At 32.4% G+C, this 24,426-nt stretch overlaps 1 protein-coding gene across 5 annotated transcripts in view; it reads right to left on the bottom strand.

Annotated features, from left to right (window-relative positions):
* Positions 1 to 24,426, bottom strand: part of LOC101802370 (sodium channel protein type 2 subunit alpha) — a 72,144-nt gene that overhangs the window by 7,436 nt on the left and 40,282 nt on the right. For all 5 annotated transcript variants that reach the window (XM_027461429.3, XM_072040872.1, XM_027461428.3 and 2 more), the window contains 7 exons: positions 23,619 to 24,104; positions 12,535 to 12,655; positions 11,784 to 11,938; positions 10,579 to 10,752; positions 5,566 to 5,688; positions 3,229 to 3,510; positions 1,261 to 1,314 (listed from right to left, as the gene is read on the bottom strand). In XM_027461429.3, the coding sequence (XP_027317230.1) occupies positions 1,261 to 1,314; positions 3,229 to 3,510; positions 5,566 to 5,688; positions 10,579 to 10,752; positions 11,784 to 11,938; positions 12,535 to 12,655; positions 23,619 to 24,104 (1,395 nt within the window). The remainder of the gene's footprint in view (positions 1 to 1,260; positions 1,315 to 3,228; positions 3,511 to 5,565; positions 5,689 to 10,578; positions 10,753 to 11,783; positions 11,939 to 12,534; positions 12,656 to 23,618; positions 24,105 to 24,426) is intronic.

Raw genomic sequence — 24,426 nt, forward strand, 5'->3', positions numbered from 1 at the left:
GAGAGAGAGAGAGAGAGAGAAGAAGGAAGGAAGGAAGGAAGGAAGGAAGGAAGGAAGGAAGGAAGGAAGGAAGGAAATGAATTTAATTATAAATAAGTATATGTTATTTCAGCTGGAAATTCTACAAACTGCACTCATTTATTAAAAAGACCCAATATATTCTTTTGTATATATGGAGAACTGGAAGCTGATAGAATGATTATTCATATGGAGTAAAAGTAAAGTATTAAAGTAAATGTACACAAAGATATGTGTTTATGCATGTATATATATACAAAGTTCCAAGAAGAATATGAGACTGAGAGTAGTCACTAGTACTTAAAATTTCAACATTTAAAAATTACATATTTTATATTATGTTCAGTATATTTTCATGCAACAGAATCAACCATTTTACTGTCACCCAAATCTCCCTGGAACTCTTTCAGTCTTAGACAAGTGTTCTTACATCCAGCTAAGAACAGATGCTTTCTATAAACTTCTAGTGACTAAATGTTTTGTGAAGTCTCTTAAAACTGAGGCACATTTTTAAGGAGTATTTTGTTACTCTCTTACTTATTCTAGCTTCTACATTTCAATCAATGTCTGCATCTCAGCTGCACGATGCTTGCATAGAAATGCTGAAGTTAATGAAACAGGATATAATATTCTGACAGATGAATATCACTGTGTGATGACTGATTATCACTAGTTTAACTATAACCAAAGTTGTATAGAACTAGCTTAGGCATCTGTGTTGCACTTTCTTGTACTAGGTAAACATAGTTTAGAAGTTTTCTAGCCAAAATAATATTCTAAATTCTAGAAAATTTAACAGATGATCTTCAACCTTAAAATCTAATTTGACTTAAATAGCTGGATAATATAAGTGGTCAACCTAAATAAACAATGAAATCCATGGCTACAAATTTTAAAACTAGATTAATATATTTAATACATTATAATTACATTATGTAGTCTTACATTATATAATCATGATTATCAAAGGAAGTCGTTAAAAAGCCATTTTCTCTATTTTTCATTAACATCTTAAAAAAAAAAAAGTCCATTTAAATGATTTTAGTTACATTATTTCACTAGAAAGAAGTGGGATTATTTTTTTCCACCACTATTTCTAAGATGGATGAAGTTACAAAAAAGTTCATTTCTAGCCTTAAAGTACTACATTCTTATTGTTATAATGTAGTTATTTATATTCTAAATTATATTAAATATATCAGAATATAACCAACAGATGGTCTTTGAAAGTCTTACACTTACATCTCTTGAATCAACAGCAGCATACATAATGTCCATCCATCCTTTGAAAGTAGCCTAGAAATAAAGTACAGTTGGTTTATCTACTCTATAATTCAGAATGTGAAAAATGACTAGAGCACCACATTTGGACCTTTACCTTTAATAAAATTATATCAAAATTTATAAACCACATTTAATAACAGGAATAATAAGATATTTTTCAAAATAAAACTGATTTTTTTTTATAATTTATTGTTGGGTATTTCAAAAATATTACATTTGGTCTCTGAATGTCTCAGCAAGAACACAGCATATTTGGAGCTGCAGGTGCTTACTTTGCAGATGTGCAGTGGTAGACTTGGAGATGTTGGAGGTGTTTAAGTGCAATCTACTGCAATCACTTGTGGTGACAACCATTTTATCGAGTTTACACAATAAATTGATGGAATTGACAAAACAGCTTCCAGACAGATACATGCATCTGAATGTTTTGTCTGTGGCAAAACTGCCATAGAATTTTTAGAAATGTTTTAATCCTACACAAGTAAAAGGAATACACTCTGTTCAACATAAAAATATACATTGGTTCTTGAGATGTAAGATTTACAGAAGACTAAATGTGAACTGTGAAAGAGCTGTGGTTAACTTTTGTAAAACCTTCCACTGAGTTCCTGTAGAGACTTTGTCTAGGTAGAATAATGAGTAAAAAAGATTTGACATCTAATTCTAACATCTCTTCTAACATCTCTTCATAAATTGAAGCTGTATGTCACATCATAGACAAGTGATTCAGCAGAGCTCAATTATTTAAGCATTATTATTTGCTTACTTGCTTGCTTGTGTTTTGGGTCAGATACCAGCTATCGGAAGCTCCATTCCAAGCTAAGGAGCTTCTGGCATAAATGAAAGGTACACTCAGTACCTAGAATAAAAATGTTTCTCTACCACAGTGCATAGGAAAAGGACTTGAAGGGGAAATAAAATTTACAGATTTTATATAAGTAATAATAATTAATAGAATGAGTATGATATGCAATATAATAGCATCTGTGATGCATCTTAATGTCTGCAAGCAGCAAGAGAAAGTTATGAAATAATCAGGTCTAATAGTAAGGAACTGTCCACCAGTGACTACCCACATTCGAACACCGTACACAAGACTTATACTAGAGAAGGACTTGTCTCCTTGCTACATGAAATGTTGGATGCCCCAGTCTCAGATCTTGCATTATTTATGACTTCTTTCCCTAAACCCACTTCCAGGTCTGGAAAATCAATCCCCTCTTAAACAAACACCTGTACTGGAGACCTGCTGTTTTGTTATATTGTTCCTTTTACCATCCAAATACAAACTGGTTCCTTAGAATAGTACAGACATGAAGAAAAATCCACTCTATCTTGACCTGGCTGTTGATGAAAAATGATTTTTCAGTGCCAAAAATTGCCAAGATTAATGGATTTCTGAATGTGAAGGATGTCGCTGTGGATTAGTAATGATATCCAGGAACAGATTATGTGGGAGGCATTGGCAGGAGTTGCTCACATCAGACCAGACAGTCAGTTAGAATGTCTGCCTTTCCAATTGCTGTTTGCCCTCCTGTCTTGCAAGATAACTGAGCTCATAGAGGAGGGGAGAAATCTTCAGTAATTAGAGGGATCTCCAACTCTTTTCCACCATGACAAGAAATGAAATGCATTTCTGATATTTATTTTGTGCAGCACTAAAAAGATTCTTGCACTTTTTTTCACTTATATAGACATTTTTATCATCATAATGAGATCATATTCTCTAACCTGGAAAGTTTACTACTATTCAGGCAAAAATTATGGCTGAAAAATGTACTAGAAGCTTTTCAGGCTTCTTTTGTGTAAACTGTACATCACTGCTATAAAGAAATTATTCTACTACTTAACAGACTTAAGTAGCTCAGTTGTCCTATTTTTTTTTTTTTTTAAGAGAGCAAAAAGAAAAAATATAAGTTTACTTACTACTTGAAGGAGAGCAAGATATCCAGCTCCTACATTATCAAAGTTTACTTTCACATTTTTCCATCGGGCACTTTGATTGTTTTTTATGAGTTCCTCACACTGAGTATAATTGTTGACATCACTGACATCAAACATCTCACCAGTTGTGGTATTGACACAGTGATAGAATTTGCCAGCAAACAGATTTACTCCCATGATGCTGAAGATGAGCCAGAATATAAGACAAACCAGCAATACATTCATGATAGATGGAATTGCTCCTACAAGTGCATTTACAACCACCTAGCATAAAAATTAAACAAAATAGTCAGTTTATGAAAAAACAAAGAAAAATACTTCAAAATGTTAAAACAGCATTAATATGGAATGGACAGTTAACAATGTAAAATTTAAGGGGAAACATTATTTGAGGTTCAATAAAAATCACTAATGAAATTACCAAAGGCAAGAAATGAGAGTTATATGGAAACCAGACAATGCAAAAGTCTGAAAAAAAAAGCGAAAACAAAAGAAAACCTGTTAGTAGCAAGATGGGTTCTTAGAATTTGTGTGCTCTAGAGAAAAAGAAAGAAATAAATGTTAAACTCCAACAATACAAATCAAAATCTATAAATAGGAAATAAAACAGAATAAGATAAAAGAATGATGATATGGAAGACTAAATAAAAATATCTGCATGTGAAACTATCATTACAAATGATTTTATTCTCAGAACCTTTGTGTATATATTGGAACCGATGTATTTTAGCATCTGCTTACAATGTAACAAAAATAAGCACATTTTTTTTTTTTATTTATTTATTTATTTTTTTTAATAACAGCATCTGCTTCAAATGTTGTTTTTAAACTGCCTGGCTCCCAGTAGTTGCTTTTAAACATATCCTTTAGTCTTTTTTTTTTTTTTTTAATTTTATTTTATTTTTAATTGCTTCATTTAATACAATTGAACTAGTCTATATGAATAAGTGACTGTAAAAAATCAGATGAAATCCACTGACAAAAATTTTACTTAATTACTTATTGTTATTGAACTAAAAGGATACACAGGCAAAAAAAAAAAAAAAAAAAAAAAAAACACTTAACCATATTTATTTGTGGGACAGCAGTTGATTTTTGTGTAGTGAATATTTTTGCATGGTTTTGAAAATAGTAGATTTTTTCAAATCTATAACTTGACTGAAAATGTTCTAAAATCAACAGAGCTCATTTATGAGATAGGGACCTACATGCTGTTTGCAATGCAAATTATGCAAAACTTAATGGCCATGGTGAAGTGTCACAGGACACAGTACCCTGGAATATCAGCAGCCTCTACTCAGACAGAAACTACACAATTTTTTTTGGAGACTTAAGACCTATGACTAAACTGTAACATCTGGATATTTTTGTGGATATATTTACAACATCTGGATATTTTGAGGTGAAAGATAAAAAAGGAGATTTCTAAGTGACATAACATAACTTGTTAATTATTTGAGCATCTATTTTTCCAGGAAATAGCATAGTCAGCAGACAGCTGGTAATAGTTTTTTTGTTTAGTTTTGTTGGTTTTTTTTTGTTGTTGTTTGGTTTGTTTGTTTGTTTTGGTCAGACTGGCAGAATATGAAAATAATAATTTCCTCAATAGGAAGCATTCAGCTGTGTAGGAGGAAAGGTAAAATGGCATCAGATGTATTTGTATGAAGTAAAGGACACTGGCTGCGAAAATGATTTCTCACCTCTTCTGTTCTACATTTCCAGCCCCATCATTATTTCAGGTATTTGTTCAGAGAACCTTTCTTTAATGATACAGCTTGTGTTGTGGGATCTTTTTCCCAGACAGATAGATAGGGAACCACAGGGAGGCTTTAGTTGTATCTTTAGTGCCTTTAGTGTCTTTTTCCCACAGTTGTTATCTTCTTCTTTTTTTTTTTTTTTTTCTTTTTCTGCCTAATCCTGTTCCATCTCAAACTACTGATAAACTAACAGACAATGGAACTTACAGAAATTCTTTAAATAAAGTTCTCATCTAAACGAAAGAAAAAAAAAAACAACAACGCAACATCTCTGTTATTTTCCTTTTCTATATCGATCCACAAACAAGTAAAAATATTAATAGCCACAGGGCTGGTATACCAACTATTTATTTGAGCAGGAAATTTTGATAAGCTTAAGGTCTAATACCCAAAAGTAAACCTTATGGATGTTGTATGGTTAAGGACATGTTGAAAGGCATTTTCCCACACATTTTTGCATGAGTTCCCACTCTGGAGTTCTTTTGTAGCTCTTTGTAGTCACATAATTCTACACTGATTTTTGTATGCATAGATTAAATCAGGCTACTTTCTTTTATCTCACCCTCATTCCTTCAAATCGTGACAAGGCTCTTAAAGGTCTTAAAGCTCTTAATGTCCGAAGCGATTTAATGGCACCAAGTTCAGAATAGCCCAAAGCATTGGCTATTAAACTAACCAATGAAACCTGTAAAAATAATAATAATAAAAATCAATAAGAAAAGACACTGCAGTTTATTTAAAAAGCATACAGATTGAATCTACAGTGATAAACAGTGATCAACAGTGATAAATGGAGGAATGTTCTAACATAGTGACATTAGAGGCCTGATCCCATGATTTGCATACTTGCTGGAAAGTCATATGAAGGCACACTTGAAAAAGGAATATATGCCATTAAATATCTATTATGGCTGAATGGGGCTTAATAGTCAGATGGAAGCACACTCTTGGTGGAGGATAAAGTTTTCACAAATGCCTGGAGACAAAAGAGTAATAGTTTCAGTAACTTTCATTAAGATTCAACTTTCCAAGCAATTTATAGTTCTGAATATGGTAAGATAGTTTGTTCACTACTAACATAATTAATATCTATAATCACTAATAACATGCTAAACAATATAGTGGTTTATTAGCTTTTGTTATAAATACTTCTAAATCAAAAGTAGATTACAGAACCAATAGCCAGGGTACCTATGAAATATATATTGACAGAGGTGTTACATCGTCACTTGCCTGCCAACTCTCTCCAAAAATTTTTCCTCTTCTAAGTATAGAAAAACTATTAATAATTTATTGTTATCTTTAAATAAAATTGTTATTTTTCCTCTTCTAAGTATAGAAAGATATTATAAAATGTGTGGTAGATATTAACAGGTGCTAGCATTACAACAGTAATGAAGGAGAAAATAATCTATTTCTCAAATAGAACTGATTTTTAACCAGTGTTAATGTGAAAAAACAAATTCATTCACTTACTTTTGGCAGTTTTGGAGACACAAATGGGTAAATATCCTATCTTACTCATATTTTATTTCAGTTTTGCCACCAAATGCACAGAAAACACATACATGTACATGAACATAGGCATATTTCAGTCCTTAAAAACATCCCCCTAATATTCATTTCTGTACCTCGGCCTAGATGTTGTTCAAGTCAATGGCTGTGCAGAAATTGGTGGTATGGCAGTAAGATTTTGCCCACTACTTGAAAAAGTAGTTTCCTACATTACTTGTCTAATAAAAAATAATTAGATGAATCACAAATACAGGAGTTACAAGATCATGTCTCAGCGGACAATGGGAGAACAGATGGAAAACAACTATTTTGTTACTATATTACTATGTAAATTTATCTCATGCAAAATAGTATTTTAGTTAATTCATAACTCTGTACCTTTCAACTGGATAACTTGTCATGAAATATTAATACATATGAATTCTATGTTACTGGCTGAGGTCGCTAATTTAAGTGATTTAATTCCAGACTCTCTGTGGTGTATGGCCCTCCTCACTTCTAATGCTGCTTATCTGCTTATCCTATCATGTAGTTTATATTATGTGTAATTACACTTAATTAGGAATAAAAATAAACCACCAGATTTGGGAAAAAAAAAAAAAAGTTACTATAGTTTTGATTTTCCAGACAGGTATTTTAGACATTCTCTGAGGCAGGACATTGGACCAAATATAGCTTTTTGTATATTTTTATGTTATGATTCTCTGCTAATATCACTTTTTCTGTATATACTTCGTGAATAATTCTTAGTTTATGGTATGTTACCGAAAAATATTCAAAGTTTATTTTGTTTATGTGTATAGTTGCAAGCTGATTCTGTACCTTTACTTCCTGAATAAGAGTATTAGGTTTCATGCATTTCCTGTGAAAATCCCTTTGAATTCTGGAATTAGTGATTCCAGAAATCAATTAATTACTGAATTATTCAATATTGTCATAGTTTACCATGTTAGAATACACATAAAGACATACTAGACTGTCTAATTAAGACAAAGTGAAATCTCTCTTTGTATCTGTTTTCCCAACACATGAGCCTGTTCCCCTTCTTATTTGTTCTTATTATGAGGTCATCGGGGTAGCAGTTTCCTCTTACTCTGTTTATACAGCATTTAGTATATTAGTTTAATGTGACTCTGATTCTTTTTTAAAATGTTGTGGCTTAATTAGTCATTCTTAAAAAATATTAAAAAGGTTGAGAGCACAGTTTAATTCAATGAGTTGAACTGTTTTAACAAATAGGGAAGAAATACTTTTACCCATATTTCTGAGCTGAAGAACTATAGAAAATAGAAAAGTATGATTGAAAATAGAAAAATATGATTGACTTTGAATGTCATATACAACAAGCCCAGTTGGGGTGTGCGTGCGTGTGTGTTGTTTTTTGTTTGTTTGTTTGTTTGTTTTTTTACTTCTGATTGTTCAAAAATTGAATGCATTGGAATTTCAGCATGCATGAGAAATTTTGGTGTTGAGATACTGGAAGGTCAGAGATTTCATCCACTTCCAGATACATTACTGTCCCACAATAGTTGTCAAATACATGATTTGTTTTAAATATTACTTATTTCCATTTCATTTAGATATGATTTATGAATGATATATACTTTAAAAATAAAGTGTTATAACAAACTATGGCTACATAGTTTGTAGCCATAAGATTATATATTTCACAAAAGATTATATATTTTAGCAGAAAATGACCTAAATTTAATAACTAGCAAACTCACTGGGTATTCCCAAATGCCCCATCTCCTGCCCAGGTACACTATCTCCTAGCTTGGTATGTGGTAAAGAGAACATACGGTCATTACACGGTCATGTACGTACTGTACATCAAAAAATGGACATAATAAAGAAATGATAGATGGCTTCTGGACAAAGGGGTGAGAATAAGACTCAAGGCAGAGTATGACGACTGCTCTACAGTGACTGGCTGAACTGGTTTAAGGTATTACCGCCTCTGCCAGCTGATGTCCCCAGATAAAGAGATGTCCCTGTTTCTCACCTGCCTGTATGCAAAGTTGAGTATCTTAGCTTACACCAGTGATGAATGTGTTTGAACTAATTTACCAGATTCTAATTTTGGGCAGATAAGGCACAGTTATTTTCCCTTCTACTCCTTGCTGCAGACATTGTTGCACCCAGCAGAAGAGTGGGGTGGAAAGATGGCATAAGGTCTTAAAATGAGGTAGACACATGTACCCACAGTTACCTGCCATTGCTGTTAACTGACAGAGCTGAAAATAGCCTTTTCTTCATGTAAATCTTCATGTAAAATCTAATTTGGTCACAATGACTGAAAGTAGCTATGGCTATTTCTCACATTGAGAGAGTCAAGTATGCAAGATATTAAAAGTCAAAACCCCGAAGGACTATCAGTGTTTACTCTTGAATAATTTTAGAGGATGGAATTAAACAATTTGATTAACTTTAGTGACTTGTAATGAAGAAGGGCTCACTAGTGTTCTTTCTTGGAAAATCTGCTGAATCACACCTGTTTAATCTTTCCAATAAAACAGTATGGAGAGATTCTCTTCTACGGCAGATAAAATGAATTCATATATTTCTTTTGAATGTTGTCTGATCATGCTACAAGAATTGCTGAATTAGACTTAGGCACAGTAAGACATTTTTTACCACTTTCTGGAACACTGAGTGTAATTACTCAAAAGTAGAAGGTTCTGATCTCATTTGGTCATGCTTTTGTTTATAAAATTAAAAATTATGAGAAAAAAGTTGGCAATATAAGATGCTTTACTCTATGATGATGATGTTTATAATTCTGAGAGCCTGTTCAGATAACAGCAGCTAAACTCTTATTAAGAAACCACGGAGTATGGCTTAGAATAATCAGTTTAGGTTTACTTTACAAAAAGAATAATTAGAACACGAGTTGTGGTTTATCTAAAATGAATTCCATTCTTAACATAATCCTGGAAAGGAGCATCTGTATTCTACATTAAGATCCTCTTTAGAAAACCCTTTATACTGCTTAATACTAGTGTATATTTTTAGGACAGAGCTAGAGATTAACAGGATAACAAAACTAACATGAGCAGGTTTATAAACATAAAAAAGAGTTCTTCCATTTTGAGTTATGGGTCAATATAGCTTGTTAGCTTTTTTTTTTTTTTTTAATCCTCTGAAAATCACAAATCTGACACATTTCAATTATGTATCCACAAATAATAACTGTGGAATGAGATTTTATACAAACTTCTCAAGAAATATGGTAGCTTGGGCAGAAAGCACATTTGGGCATAGACCACGTACATGTCAAGAAATGGACAGTTGCCCTAAGATTACATCTCTCAGTTCCACACTGAGGATATGTATAGCCGGTGAACTGGGTCAGATAAAGTGTGAAGGCAAGAGACCAAAATATTCTGGGAGTAAAACCAACTTTGATCCATTCTGACAACATAAGCAAGGCTTTTGCACAGAAGTACATCAGAACTGGGAAGGCAGCCAAAAAACCTTGTATTGTCTTCTGTCATAAGCCCTGCCAAATCACAGTTGATTTAACTATTGCAGATTGTTAGCCAATTAAAAGTAATTTAATTTGACCAAATAGGCCCTGTCTTTTATTTTACTAAAAATGATAACCAGATAGTTTGAGTGGATATAGTTCTGAGAACTCAGGTAAAATCTGGTCTAAATGCATCACTGCAATTGCAATGCTTGTAGAAGGAACTTACACAAAGTAGTGTTTAATTTGCTAAGGAGTATGACAAGACTGACATTAAAAATAGCATGAAAGTTCCAAAATTAGTTTTTGGTTCTTTGTTTTTCCATAAAATTTCAAGTTTGATACACCAAGAGTATGAAATTATTAACCATGAAGAATTAAAAAGCTGATGGCCAGCCACCCTTTTCCTTCTGGTTCATAAATGTACTTTAAACAACACATGCAGATAACTGCAGGCTATTACTCATGCACTGTAACTATACAATGGGAATTATTTTTGCATGTTTGTAAGAAGATTACTTAGTAGTAATGAGGTTTACAACATAAACTTTACAATACAGAGTTTTAAAGTATTAAGGAGTATGTACTTACATCAACAATCAGGAAGTCCAGCCAGCACCAGGCATTAGTAAAATATATTTGAAAACCATATGCTACCCATTTTAAAAGCATTTCCAAAATGAAAATATATGTGAAAACTTTGTCAGCATATTCCAGCATGGTCTTGATAGTTTTACGCTGTTCAATATATATATCTTCAAAAGCCTGTGAAAAAAAAAATTACTAATACTTCACAGAATATAAATGAAAAAATAAGTATGTCAGAGCTAATCTTTCCCCTTGTTCTTCTGCATCCTCATATTTTACCTATTTCTCATCTTTAGCCATGTTACAAAGTGAAGCAACTTTGTGTATTCAGCCTCCAGTAAGGCATATTGATTAAATATATTCTATTTTACTACTAAGTAGGAAATAAACTCAAAGCAGGTGGTGTTTTTTTTGTTGTTTGTTTATTTGCTTCTGTTTTTGTTTTGTTTTGTTTGTTTTTCACTGTGGCATTACAAAACTTTCACATACAAAAAAACACCTCTGTTATACAAAATCTGAACCAGATATGTAAATTCCATTTTGAAAACAGTTCAAGAGTTTGCATTTCTATCTTCCGTCAGTAACATTTTTGTTTAAAAGTCAAATTAAAGAGTAATTCGTTTGCTAGAATTTATACTATGTATTTTAATAGTGTAGCAAATGTTCACTTTAAGTAAAGCTGGAAAGGTAGGCAATGTAAATCTTTTTGGAAAATACTTGTTTGGTTTAATTTGCTGTCACACTCTTCCCTATCTTCTGCCTCCAAAACAGCAACTTCAATCTTTTTCAGTTATACTGAAATGCTTCATTTTTTTCTATGGTCTTTTGTAAGCATAATCCAAAAAGTGGTTGAGCCCCAAAGGAATTAAGGATTAGAAAGCATACATGTAGCTGTATATTCACAGTTAACAAGGGTCCTTTGTACTCAAATCTCTTGACAAACATGTTGAAAACTGGCAAACTGTTGAAGTTGTTGGCTTAAATAAAATTGCAGCAGGTTTACAGGGGTAAACAAAAAGTATCACTTAAATGCATGTAAAACTTATATAATTTGGGTCAATTTTAAGTAAATAAATAATGAAATTGTGGAACACGGATAGTTTTATACAACTCCAACCAAAACAGGCCTTTCTGATGCAAATTTAAATTTTGCTGTTGCTCCTCAGGAAATATCTAAGTATTTCAGCATCTGAAGCATTTCTACTTACCAGTGCTCCGCTGCTGAGGAGAATCATGAAGACAATGAAAGTCTCAAACCAATTGTGCTCAACTATGCTGTAGCAGGTTTTTCTAAGATTCCACCAGATTTTTCCTTTGCCATCCTCTATACTTACTTGGCAACATGGAAATTTCTGCACACAACCTGAATTAGATTAAGAAATATTAGGATCTAAATGCAAATTATTTCAAAGTCAATAATTACTATGGTATCAACATTATTAATTGTGACAATGAGTTTTATAAATTTATACATGTAACACTGAAATTCTCCTTTATAGGATGTTGATTATCTGAGGTTAAATAATAAGGAATTTGCAATGAAACAAGACATACTAGACATAATTATGAATAAACTCTATCCAAAATATATTGATGTTTTTGACTGTTGGTATCTGTTCTGTTTGTTGATGGAGTCTCACGGAAATAAGTTGTTCCAAAATTTAAGGGCTCTTTCAAGTAATAGAAATGCATTTTAAAAATGAAAATTTAATGAACAGAAAAGTTAATGAAGTTCCTTAATTACGAGATGTAAGCAGTGGCCAGGCAGACTAAGGTAATCAAAGCCTAGGAAAACCTTGTTTTGTCATCTGATTTCCAGCACTCTAGGCTTAGAGTATTTCCTTTTGATCATAGAAATTATGAAGATACACCAGATTTGAATGTATCAAGAGCTTAAATATGCCTGATAATTATGCAGTTTTGCTAATATATCTCTTAAGTCAACAGTTATTCTACAACCTTCTGTAAAACAGGCTTCTGGTTCAAGAGCTTCTTCAGGTTCAATTTCTGCTTGCTCACCCTCTCCGGGAGGGGCAATATCAACTGTGCTGCCTTCAGATGAACTGGATGCATTTAGTTTCTGCAAGTAAAGTTCCACAAAACAATTTTTTCTCATTAGATACATATTCTGTAAAAATTATACTGAATCAAATCCTGCCAGTCAATTAGTTTTGAAAAACATTAAGTTTATGTTGATAAGTATGTATAGTAAGGAGGTGAACATTGAATAGTTCTGTTTCCCAGCTTATCTTCTCATAGGGAACAATCAGAAGTGATTTAGCTACTAACCTGATTGATGCATAAGACTTTTGAATTGAAAGCTCAGTGGTAATACAACTGGAGACCTTGCATATACCACACTCTCAAGTTATTTTATTTCCTTTACTAGATTACACTGCAAATGTGCCTCAGTTTTCTCAGGCAAATGAACAAATGGAAAGTTCCACATACATGGCATGTCCACTGCAGATGATGTTTTCACAAACATATACCATATCTAGATGAAAGAGCTGTAAAGGTAATGGCATTTAATAGTAAATTTCTGCACTACTTTTTTTTTTTTTTTTTTTTTTCAGAAAGCACAGATTACCAGCTCTGAAATCTCTTATTTGCATTCCAATCTCCTGTGAATACTGAGACACCTCATGAGGTTCCTTCCATCCTGAATTTTTCTGTCTATGTACTACTTTGTATATAGTCAAATACTATAATCCTCACTCCAAAACAATCCTAGATGTGAAAACTCCAAGAGTTGGAGAGTGATATAAACCAGCTCAAATGAAGTAACTGTTTATACCAAGTACAGTGAAATTTGGATCAAGTCAAACTATTTATCAGTCATGCAAGACTGCCTATAATTTTCTTCTAAGAAAGTATATTTTGAAAGGACAAACCTACTAAAGATGCACACAGCATCTAGCACAAAAACTGGACATAGAGTTTGTACCTTGTTTTCAGTTGCCAATATTGTTTGAATCTTAAATTTTTTCATCCCAAATACATTTTCTTTTATTGTGAAACAAGGCTTGTAATCAGAAAGCAACATTAAAAAACAAATACTGAAATACTGAAATACTTCTGTTTTATACCATGGAGCAGTAATGTAGAGGGGGATCCAGAGGGGGATGCATCTCTAACTTAAATACTAACGTTGAATATACATTGATTTAGCAGAAAGGCTAATCACTGACTCATTTGTGGTTTCAGCTAAGCAGATCTGAACTGTAAGCAGATCTTTGACCTCTACTGGATTTTTGGATACAGAGTTTTTGAGGATACCAAGTACTTTTCATGTTTAGCTTTCAAGGTAGTGATATTTTATAATGTAAAAAATAAAAAAATATTTGTTCAGATCTTTTGAATGATTTTGCTGCAAATAATAGATGATAACTTTTTTAAAAGACATTACTATGTATACTCTACTTCAGAGACACTGCTGCAAATTAAAACTAGTTATTTAATTCTTTAGTTAAAACCAAGTCCTTTCAGGAGAATACATTGGGAGTTCAGAGATTTTTCTGCCAAAAATGAAGCAAATGGCACATATCTCGTTATATAGTTTGGTAAGCAATTCCTCTCTCATGTTCAGCTTGCATGAGATGAATGACAATTAAAAGAAATTTATGCTGGGTGAAGGGGAACTTCAGTGTTAATTTTCAAGAAGCTGCCCTTTATGTCCACATGCAAATGTAGTCAATATGAGATCAATCAGAGCTGGATTGTGACTATAGCTGGATTGTGACCAAAAATAAAGGACTTGCTGAATAATAGAAATATTTCTGAGAAGCACACTGACAGTAGTTGGAAAACCATTCTTTCCTGTTCTAAATAACGTGATCTGTACATGGAAAATCATGCTGACAAATGTGAAAAGATTTGGGTAAATACACTGAGATTTTAATATTTCTAGTGGTTAATTTTTGCTTAGTAAACATGAAAGTGTCTTGTTTCCCTTTTCATACTTCATTTTCTGCTACAATTTCCAAAATTTATGCATCTGAAATATTTACAGCTGTATCATTTCTAGCTGAATAATTTTACTGCTGCTCATGCAGATCAGTAACTCTGAAGCAAAATGTTTTGTACCTTGTATACTGAGAATATTTAAAACTTTGCTTTCTGTATTACTTCTACAGACCAAAATGTACATTAATGTACATTGTATTAAGCATTATTAATATACCACCTTATTATCCACATACAAGACTACCTTTGAAAAAGGAAATGAGATTTTTAGATTAATTCTCTTTTTATATATATAATTCTCTTTTTATATATATGGTAATACTAAAAAAGAAAAGTCTAAAAATTGTTGCTGAAATTATAGGCAGTTTCTTTGTTAAATAAAAAACATATATTGTGAGAACAATAATCCGCCACATCTAAGTTAGGAAAATTAAAATTAATTTATGGCCTGATCCATCATCATTAAATTAATGACTGACTTAGTAGTAGCAAAAGTTCATAAAAGTAGAAAAGTTCATAGTAAACACCAATTATTAGTCTTCCTGTTAAAAGGCAGCCAGTTCTTTAATGGCTTCTTCTGAAACTCTGTTTCAGATTGTCCTGTCAGCTAAAAAAAACAGTTGCTAAAAAACAAGCGATAGAATTGCAATTTATAACCAGTAAAAACAAAAACTACTATATTTTCTTCATTATTTTTCAAATAAAGCATTATCTTCATTATGTTTCAAATAATCTCAAACAATTGAATAATAAAAAACAAAAAACTCCTCTTCTTTGCGCCAAGAGCCTAAATTAGGAAAGAAGCATTGCATTTTAAATAAGGTGACTTTAATGTTTTTTTTTTTTTCCTACCAATAAAATTAATAAAACTAAGGAAACTCAAAAGACATGGAGGATTACAAAATCTTCTTTTCACCCCAAATATGGGATTATCAGTTTCTAGAATATGCCATGCCCTGTAAATACTTATTTGCATCTTCAATGATACGACATTTTCCTTTACAAGGATACACTTGAAAGCAATTGCTTATGATGCAGCATTCTCAAGGCCTGAATCAGCAAAACAACATGCTTGACTAATGCAGAAGCCTGAGCAATACTGTGGAATCACACACAGAAATAAAGTCCAAAAAATGACCACTTTAATGGTATTATATTTTTCAGAAAATAGTATTATAAATATTAATGTATAGAATATAACATTGAAAAATGCTTCATCACCAACCCAAATACTTGTCTAACATACGTATAATCAGCCTCCATTCCATCCTTTCAGAGCAGTGCATCTCTTTTCAACAGCTTAGATCATTAAAACAAGCTTTGACCAACAGCATGTTAATGTGCCCATTTACGAGAAAATGCATTCGCTTAAGACCCAGTCTTGCTCTCATGTGATTTTATTATAGCTTTCAATAAGAGCAAGAGCAGGCAACAAAAACTTTAAGCTTTACAAACTGCTTCATGATTCAAGTGACAATAAAATAAATAAAGGGATTCAGCCATTACAAATTGCCTTTAGTAATTCAGCCATGTGGTTTTATCCTTTGAATCTTTAATGCTGCACTGTAATTGAGTGACAAAATATAAATTAAGGGGGTTGCTGATTCCCAAGTGATTCTAAACTGAGTTTAGACCTCAAATCTTATGATATTTAACTTTTACATTATATTAAGAAAATGGCTTAAAACCCCTTTTTCCCTAGAGCTCTATTTGATGTTTGAAGCATATCTTGGGTTTAAAAAATAATCAGTTAAATCTGAGACTTTTTAGAATACACAGCAATATGAATTTCTTTTGGCATCACTGGACTACACAGTGGTACAAATGGAGCTATTTGGTTATCCTTTTGAAGCCAGTGAGACTCTGCCTGAGTCTCAGTAGAGAAGGTGTAGGGCTGAAATCTCAATCCCAACAAAATTGTAATACCATTTTACCAGTATAGTTTGTATTCTGTAATTTCATGAAACTTTAGCTCCTGTGTAATACTACTGTCCCTATTCCTGAAAGCTCTGCCAATTATGCTGCAATGGGGATTATTTACACCTATAATAAAAATTAAAAAGATAGGGTAAATATACATGCAATTTTATAAAAACCATGCTGACTACTTCATTGTTACTCTAATTTACACTAAGTGAAGTCTGCCAACTCTGTTACAGACTTGGCTATTAAGAAACACGCTCCAAAATACAACTTTTTATGAAGAATTTTAAAGTTTAAGAAAAGAGGATTTGTTAAATGATCTGTTCAGAGAGAATTTTTAGAGAGGTTATTAAGTATAATTTCAGCAGTTATGAAACTGTTTGCTTTGCTTATAGTTTATAAAACTCAAGATATGCACTGCCCAAATCAATACAGAATGTAGTTTGTAGCATCTTAAGGATTTGCATTACAGTGCATTGCAGATTTAAGAATATAACAATGCAATTTTTACAGATAGCTATATTGCAATAGTATAAATTTTATTTGTTAAAGAGCTGAAGTGTGGCAGTAATCATTACGTAGATCACCTAACACATTTCATTACATATATACATTTATAAGGGCTGAATCAAAAAGGGTTGTTTTTATTTTTAAAAACTATGCATGCTCCCTTTTTCCTTTGGCCTCTTTAGAGTATAACATTCCAGTACTTTTATGATCCATACTTCATAACCTGTAGAACATGCAGTTATTGCTAAAGACTTTATTAGACTATCCAGAAAAATCATTAGCGGAGTTAAAAAATGTATGTTGGGGTTGCCAATCCCGCCTGACCATGCTGTGGTGTGAGTCCCATGACTCAGCAGAGAGCAGCTGTGCATGTTTCTACCATCTTGCAATGGATAGGGAAGGAACATAGCTGAATAGCATGCAGGCCAGTCAAAATCCATTAAAAAGTGATTATATATATATATACATATATATGTATAACTTTTTTAGGTAACCTGTGTGAAAGTGGTGACACGTTGCTCTACCTGGTTAAAAAGCACCAGAGCTGCATTCTTGATTGCTCCAGCTTGGTTTTACCCCTGTGAGAAGTAAGAATGGTAGGTAGTGAAGTTCAAAGCACAGGATTTCTAGTTTTCTTCTTTTTGGAATCTCTAATTCAAGCACAGCTTTAACACAATTAAAACATAATTATTAAATATTTTATGATCAGTTGGCAAAAAGGGATATGCGTACCACCTGAAATGTTCAACAAAACTTTCTACAGAGCTTGTTAGTTTATTTTAGAGAAATAAGAAATGCAGGAACTAGAGCTAATCATCTGCACTCTGAAACTATGATTCATAAATGGAAATAAAATGATTAATTTCATAAAGACATGGTTAGCAGATTTGGAAATTATTCTATTATTTAAAGAGTGCTTAATGCATCTTAATGAAAATTTAAAAAATAATTTTTTTTGGTTTAGTGTTCAAGTCCTCTTGACATAATCACAACTGACTATGTGATTATGTCTTTTATTTGCAAAAAATGTACATACAGTAAACAAAATACTTTGAAAATGTATGTCTTCCCATTCCTGCTTCATGTTTTAATAATAGTGGTGTAACTTACAGATGGCAATAGAAGTAAAAAGCTAGTCCATAACATAAAGAACCTGTCATTTTGGAAGATATAGTCCCTGAACTAGTCAGTTGTATAAAGCGGGAATTTAGATAGTTATATACTTTAAAGGAAATGTGGAAAAAAATCTTACAACCAATTGATCAAATCACTACTAGGTGTGTTTTTGTTAAGAAATTCATTGAATCTCCATGGCAATGTTTAACTTTTGGGAAGAAAATAACTCTGTTTCTGTCTTTTTACTTCACCTTTTTACATAAGCGGCAGTGAAGCCAATCAGAAAACTGAATTTATCCCTTGCTTAGAAGGCTCAGTGGATTAGCTGGTGAAGGATATTTTTTATTTTATTAAAACCACCTGTTGTGATTTCAAAAGTTAATTGAGGAGCCTTACTTCTCTATTCTGAGTTTGTACTTACTGTACATATAATGTAGATACAAAGGCTTTTGGAATTCTGCTGTGGTAGAGGCCTGCAGGTATTTGTATTTCTTTAGTTGTGAAAACAGCTTTCCATAGCTGAAGAACATCTTTGAAATTACTTTTGTGTGTTGAAATACAGAAATTCATTCATCAAGTTGTGATTCAAATGTAATGTATGGTTATTAAGTGGTACAAAAACACAATAGTTAGTTATTAAGTGGTACAAAAACACAATAGTTACGAGTCTAATGTTTGATCTGATTATCATACTCCATGTCATTGATTAACACTGATTTTGTAATAATAATGTCATCCACAAGCTAACTAAAAAAAAAAAGTATCGAATAATCCCCTTTGGTAGCTTTTAATTTTCTTACTATCTTTTAAGTTAATTTTCTTAAATATCTTATTTTTAGAGCAGTAATATGTTATTTTTGATGGTTATCTTATTGGCTATTGCACCTCTGTTTTCTGGTAGGAGATACTGACAACATTCTCCTTCAAAGTACCAATCAAATGTTCTCTTATTTCAAGTGAACTTTCAGGCAACTATTATTCTAAAGCAATTAGGAAGTTTTAATGTCTTTAAGATAAATTCTCTTCCTCATCCAAAGCTCAAGTTATGCATATGTAGTTTCCCATTATCCACTTACATTTCATGGGTCATTTTTGCATGGAATCTTAGCATAGTTGCTCTGATTTTAGGATGTTTTAGTATCTATATACAGTAAGAAAATGCTTCATGGAAGTCTCTTAGCAGAACAAACATGTAGATACAAAATAAAAAACCTAGTGTAGTATATATAAAAAAGAAAGACATTTTTCATTACCTTAAACGATGTGAGTATAATATTCACTTATGACTACATGTTTCTCACTAACATGTGGTGAGACCATAAAAGAACTTGTGCTTTCACCATGTTAGACAGCTGCTTGAGTAACTTCAAGTATACAATGTAAATTTGTCACAAAATATGCAAGGAAAAAGCCTTTTGAAGCTGCAGACATATGAGCTAGAAGATCTGTAGGGTAAGATGTGTCTTGGGAGAAATCAAATGTAATTTGGAAGCCAAAGTAGATTTGAAGAAATTCTTCAGTACAGCATTAGGTTCAGTATTAAAAAATAAATAAATTAATAAATAAAAATCTTAAAGACACAATCTGCTTCTTGCTTACTGCACTCTATTGCTTATCCTGATCCTTCATCCTGACACTCGTCATACAGTCCTCAGTTCTATAACACATCATGTCTCACACACATGTTGAAGACACAATAACTAAGGTGCAAATGAGACTGTACTATCTGAGACCTAAGTAGAACTTTTTCTGTAATACTACTGTACAATGCTACTGTAATATAGGAATCAGAAATTGTAGAAGTGTGTGGGTGTGGTCTCTGGCCAGGCTATCCTTATGAAAAAGACCCTGTAGTCAAGTTATCTTGAAATCTTACACTCATTTTTCAACTTAACAAATGTTATTGTTACATTTCATCCAAACACAGACTTCCCTAAATTTCTAGTGATATCTGTTAGAAGGATTTTGTATATATGTTTGGAACTTAAAACAAGGTTGCAAAATATATACTGGCAGATTTGGAAAGTTGTTTGTTTATTAACTGGCAAATTAATTAGAAGGTATTTTTATGAACAGAAAAAAAAATAATCATCCACTAAAGAAACTGTGGCTAGAGTTATTTTGTTCCATAATATATCTGAAAATATAAATAAGAAAAAATTAGCATTTGTTTCTCACTCACCTGCAGTCATAATTTCTATAGCAATTACCTGTTCTTGGCATATTTCTCAGGGGCACATTCCTCCCCCTGCTTCTATCATGACTTTAGCTGGACATACTAGACATACTTAAAATAATCATTCAGCTCTTAACATCAGTGTCAGTCAAAAAGACACCAGCAGAAAAAAAATGGTTCATTTTACAGTTCTTGTGCAGATCAAACTTCCCGTAACTCTGATGTTAAAAAATAAATAAATAAATTGGAAAAAAAAAAAAAAAAGGTTATTAAAAGGGATATCTCCTGAGGATATTTTAAGTGCTAAGTGGCACAAAAGTTAAGGTGGGGAAAGGTCTGCCTCATCTCTTACCCCTTCTTTTGCAGACCTGGCCTAGTAGCAGGAATATTGTCTCAGTGATATCCCTCAAGAAGTAAAATAAAGCAAATGGTGGTGTACTTTTTTAGAGAGGTAACTTAAACACTGCACCAATATATTCTTTACCTTCCTCAGAAGGAAATCAGAAGGCAGCAGGAGGTACAACAGTGCTATTGACTTGATAGGAGGAGATTAAGAATCCTGATAAATCCCTGTCATACATCAGAACACCTGTTCATATATTACAAAAGCAGGTGCATTTTTATACTCAGAATAAAATAAAAGCACTTCATTTTTTTTTTCTAAAAATCTTCCAGAAATAGGGGAATGAAGAACCCAGAACAAAAATGGAAATGACTACAGAATTCGTTATTTTCAGGGCACTGTTTGTTAGCTGCCATTGACAATATGCACACTTGCATTGTATGAATATATGTCAAACACTAAACAGTTGTCCATGAGCAGAATTTGAGGGAAACACTATTCCCCAGGTTTGCAACAGTAGTGATTATGATACTATATAGAAATCTTAAGGCTCTACAGAAATCCTATACTTATCCTATCCCCTTTGAAAACTTCTCTGCAATTTCTTAATACATATAACCTCCATCATTTACTGATTGATTTTCCACAATCAATTGTAATTTTCACTTTCAAATTGTTTATGCATTTGTTTAATTTGCTTTCTGTTCCTGAAGGCATACCGATACACTTAAAGTTCATAAAAAAAAAAAAAAAAACACACATAAAAAAGGCAAAATTCCTTTTGACTTAATATAGTACTGAAACTTAAGAACGGTCTTAGGAAAAACAAAACAAAGGCAAACAAACAAACAAAAAAACAAAGGCAAACAAACAAACAAACAACAAAACACACAAAAAACAGGATGATGCCTGAGCCAAGTAAAGAGGAGAATAAACAGAGCAATTGACTTGTGAAAGCCACCTTAAAATTGGTACGTAATTCAGAACTCTTCAGCACAAGGGCTCTTACTCCATTTTCTTAGAGTTTGCTTACTTACATGGTTCACTTTGAAAGCAGAGGAGTTTCTGCCTTTGCGTTGCATTTTATTTTTTCCTTAGCTATTCTGATAAAATGCATGGTGATACACTGTAAGCTGAACCATTCAATCTATCTTAAAGAAGAAACGAATAATACCTATGGTATTATGTTATTTAATTTATAGCACTCCAGTGACGTGATTTATAGTACAGACCTACAAACACTGTAGCAGAGAAAGTGGCAAAGGATGCCAGGGAGTCAGGAACCAGATGAGGATGGCATCTTCTTAATCTCTCAGTTCTGTGCTAACGTGTCATGCAACTACACATTCAGCATCTGCACAGTTTGTAAGCCTCCTACCTTCTTAATGCATATTACAGAATTCTTAAAAAATTACATATTCAGGAAATTTTTAGGCATATATCTTCATAAGGTAGAGTTATTAGGAAGGCACACAACACCCATCTCAAAACTAACCACAAGGAAAGCAGAAAATTTAGATTGAAGGTACATTATAAAGAAATAACATCAGAATATATTAAAAGACTTAGAAGACATTGCTAAAGGTTCATTGGAAAAGACAACTAACTTTCACTAGATAAGCTTACATGAAAAACAGACCCAGAGTCACTCTGAAAGCTTGTTTTTGATTATAGTTGATCTCTTAAATGATATCATTTATACTAGCCAGTTCTCTTATATTCTTAAATTGTCATGGATCAATGTTATCCATCAGTATTGAAAATGTTTGTCATTTAACTGAGCAACTCAATAGAATATATTGCTTTTTATCTCATATTTCTTATGCAGAGTAACCGTCTTTACAGCTGCAAATATACACATTCTTTATCTTATGTTCTTTAGCAAAAAGCATATTATAACTGACTGGGTCATGGCTATCTATTAATGTCACGTGATACAGTTTGGCAGTGCTGTGGAATACAGCATTATTTGAAAATATAACAGCTATACAGCTATTGGTACAGTCATTGATGCAATGTTTCTATTTAGAAGAGCTTGCTTTATGGTAAACAAACACTTTTGTATTAATGAGCTACCAGACAAAATCACAGCATCTATTTATCCAAGGTTTCTGATTCCTTAAACCTCACAGTTCTGACATTTCTGATGTCACTGAGAATAATTTCAATTATTTTTTTTCTGCTACTGCATTTATTATTACTCCCATATACAAAGATTTCCATGAATACTTTTATTACCATGAATTTCCATGAATACTTTTATTTTATCACTTCTGGTGTACAAGCCACCTGGCCTCTGTATTTTATCAACTTCTGTCTCTTTGCCCAATAACAATCACCTAAGACATTCAAGTAAATGGTTTCCACATGCATATATACTACAAGATCAGTCTGCTCTGCAGGATAACTTTAGATACTGTTTTATCGTGATGTTGATCTGCGTCTGGATTACTCCAATTCAACCAGACATTGTCTCTGAATCCAAAATCTGTATGCATATTACCTACAAAACTTTTTAGATAATTCAAAATACATCGTTGCTTTACCATGCATCAGGGTTCATTTTTAGAACCACCCTAACTACAGAAACAATATTTCTTCTTTCTCCATTTGTATTTGATTAAATATGTAAAGCTATATACTTTTATTGTTCATTAGTCTTCTACAGTACTCTTCTCCCACAAATTCTGATCATGTTAGAGGTAACACAGATAGGATATTTATGAAATGTGTGCTAGTTCTAAAAATTCATAAATTGTGATAGAAATAACCATACTTAAAATGATTAGTCTTCCAAATACTAAAAACCGAAGTATTAAAAATATAAAGTCTAGGACCCCTAGTACACTTTCACATAGCAGATTTATTTCCTTGAATTATATTTACTTGAAATAATAAAGTATAAGATACATTCAGAAGGATAAGACAAGATTTTAAACAACTCTAACTATGAAATTGACAGACATGTAAATGACTGAAATGTAACAGTTAAGAGACAAAATCTCCTACCTGTTTGCTTTCTTCCATATCAGATTCACTGCTAAATTCTTCTGTATTTAAATTTTCAAAGTCTGATTCTCCAACAGCAATTGGTACAGTCACAGTGAGGCCTGGGTTGTTTATGAATGACATGTAATCATTTTCATCAATTGCATATTTTTCCACACTGCTGCCTGTGCCTACACCACTGGTGGTTCCATTTCCATCCTTAAGATAATTCAGATCTTTGCTTATTTCAACAGCAGTGTGATTGGAAAGGCAGCTGTCCTTCTTGTTGTTTATCTCTTCGAGTGCTTTGATTTCTTCCAAAGCCTTCTGTTTTCTAACAAAGGCTTTTTGGATGAACTCCTGTATCTTTTTTTTAATGTAATCTATTCCCTTCTGAATTCTTGCCACAGCAATCTGGAGGTTGTTCATTTCATTATCATCATCGGTAGCAGCAAGATTGTCTGAACTAAATGAGCTCAGCAGCAAGGCCAGAAACAGGTTCAATACCTAAAAGATGAGAGAATACAGCTATATAGTAAATAAATACATATAAGAAGTTTGTATTTTTATAGGATACTGTCAAAAATCACACATTGTTCTGAAGAACAACATCCACTAATTTTAGACAATCAAATAGTACCTCGCATTACAAAACCTCTCCTTACTAGTTTTGGACAATATTCATTCAAGATACACTAGCTAATACCTAAACAATTTGGACCTTTTGATTTTATTTTTTGGAGTAGCATTGCATGGACTGTAAAATAATAATAACAAAAAGTTACAAAAATTCTAGCTATAGATATCCCATCAGAGGTTTGAAAAACTT

Source organism: Anas platyrhynchos, chromosome 7, assembly GCF_047663525.1.
Source record: "Anas platyrhynchos isolate ZD024472 breed Pekin duck chromosome 7, IASCAAS_PekinDuck_T2T, whole genome shotgun sequence".
In the NCBI taxonomy this organism is placed as follows: Eukaryota; Metazoa; Chordata; class Aves; order Anseriformes; family Anatidae; genus Anas; species Anas platyrhynchos.